At 37.7% G+C, this 2,311-nt stretch overlaps 1 protein-coding gene across 1 annotated transcript in view; it reads right to left on the reverse strand.

Moving 5' to 3' along the window:
* Positions 1-2,259: 2,259 nt before the first annotated feature.
* LOC143025725 (serine/threonine-protein kinase pim-1-like) overlaps positions 2,260-2,311 on the reverse strand; it is an 879-nt gene continuing 827 nt past the window's right edge. The window contains exon 1 of the mRNA XM_076185730.1: positions 2,260-2,311. This exon is cut by the window's right edge and continues 827 nt beyond it. Coding sequence (XP_076041845.1) covers positions 2,260-2,311 — 52 coding nt within the window.

Raw genomic sequence — 2,311 nt, forward strand, 5'->3', positions numbered from 1 at the left:
TTTCGTAGGGTCACCGAATCTCATTAAAGACATTGACAGACTGGAAAAAGTACAACGGCCAGCCACAAAACTGATTCCAAATATCAAAAATAAATCATACGAAAATCGACAAAAACATATGAATCTGTTTTTCCTAAAAAAGCGTAGACTCAGAGATAACTTGATACAGGTCTTTAAAATTCTAAAGGGAATTGACAACATCAAAAGTGACCAAATTTTCACATTGAAACAATGGTCTCAAGAAACAATGGTCTCAAGCTGTCCGGAAATAGATTCAACTTGGAAGTAGGTAGAAACAACTTCGCCAACCGTGTAGTTAATGAATAGAATAAACTTCCTGCACAGGTAGTGCAATGTAGTTCAGTTCGAAGCTTTAAAAATCATTTAGATAAACACCTAAGCAAGATGCTGTAATGATTATAATTCATTTCATATTATTTGTTTTTGTTTTATCATTTGTCTGTTTTGATTTTCATTTATTATTAGTTATATGTCAATTCATTATTATTTACTATTTACCTATTTGTTTATTATCTACCTGTACCTATGCATTTATTTATGTATTTTATTTGCTATTTACATTATTATAGTTTTTATTCATTAATTTATTATTATGATTTTTTTTCTTGCATCCGACCTAGTTCTGGACCAAAAGGTCTCCTGTCGGCATGCTCCGCCTTTGTAATCCTTTGTCTTTGTGATAGTTCACCTCTTCTACGTATATCACGTTTTGCTTCCTTCGTTGCACCTTCAGGGTATTCGCCGTATTTCAGATATTGCCAAATTTCTTTATACTTGCTGTCTTCCATAACTGTATCACAATACTTCCGCTTGCTCTGACTGTCTCACTGCACGGACACTGAATGACTGACTAAATTAAACTGTTAACCCGACTTGGTCAACTCACTTTTGAGGGGGGTTGAGAGGGGGGTGAGCACACGACCACTAACTGTAACCAACAGCCAAACTAGCCAACGATAAATAAACAACTGCGTGAAGTTTATAGAGATGCCAACGATAAACAAACAACTGCTGCTTGTGAAGTTTATAGAGATGGAGTAGGGGGGCAGTTTAGGCTGGAGGGGGGGATGATTATCCTAGGATATTTCCTCCCCCTCGGAGAAACTATCCTAGGATACTTTGCCCGGGGGAGGAAATATCCTAGGATACTTTGCCCGGGGGAAGAATTATCCTAGGATACTTTGCCCCCGGGGGGAGAAATGAGCGGGGGGACTTTTAGACTGGTACACCGGGAGTAAATATCACAAAAGACATGACTCCTGATAAAGAGATCAATAAAACTGTCAGAGAAACCTACAACTTGCTAAGATCAATAAAGGTGGTTTTTACCTACTTGGACGAAGAAATGGTGAAGAAAATACTAGTCACACTGATAAGGCCAAGACTGGAGTATGCAGCAACACTATGGACACCCAGTGCTAAAAAGAATATAAAGAAAATTGAAAGAATCCAAAGAGCAACTACGAAGATGGCCCCAACACTTTCAAAACTGTCATATGAGGAGAGATTGTCAAAGTTGGAATTACCGACTCTGGAAGAAAGAAGAGAAAGAGGTGACCTATTGACCATCAATAGAATCATGAGGGGCATGGAAGTCCTTGATAAAGAAGACTTACTAAATTGGGATAAGAGAAATACAAGAGGACATGAAAAGAAACTCAAAAAGGGCAGTTATAGAAAAGACCCAAAAAAGAACAGCTTTCCACACAGAGTGGTGGATGTCTGGAACAAATTGGACGAAACAATAGTGTGTGCAAAAACCATAGACGAATTTAAGAGCAAACTAGATACTGCGCGATACAAATAGGGACACCACGAGCGTAGCTCCTCTCTCCGTAAGATACGACTAAGTAAATACAACTAGGTAAATAGGTAACTATATACACAAACACACACACACACACACACACAGCCATTGGAAGGTGTGGAGGCGACCTAACATCGGCCCAATAAAAACAGCGGTTGTCCGCAATTGACAGGGCTTTACTCTGTTTGCCAGTGGATTCTCACTTCCCCAGTGCGTGGACTTTTTTCTTTCTTTTTTTGTCGTTCTATCTATGGTATTGTGCTTTTGGGCTTTTTTGTTATTCCTTTATAAGTTCTTTATTTTTCTTATTTTCTTTTTATTGATTTTTCACTTTTGAAAAATTGACCTTTTTCTATTTCTCTTTTTTCATTTTTATGTTTATTCTTTGATAATTCTTTTCTTTTCTGTTTTCATTATCATCATTACCTTTTTCAATTTCGGAAAATGCAGCACATGATGAGTCTGGACTCCGCCTCGTAGTAG

The sequence above is a fragment of the Oratosquilla oratoria genome, chromosome 5, assembly GCF_046742065.1.
Source record: "Oratosquilla oratoria isolate Oo_2021 chromosome 5, ASM4674206v1, whole genome shotgun sequence".
NCBI lineage: Eukaryota > Metazoa > Arthropoda > Malacostraca > Stomatopoda > Squillidae > Oratosquilla > Oratosquilla oratoria.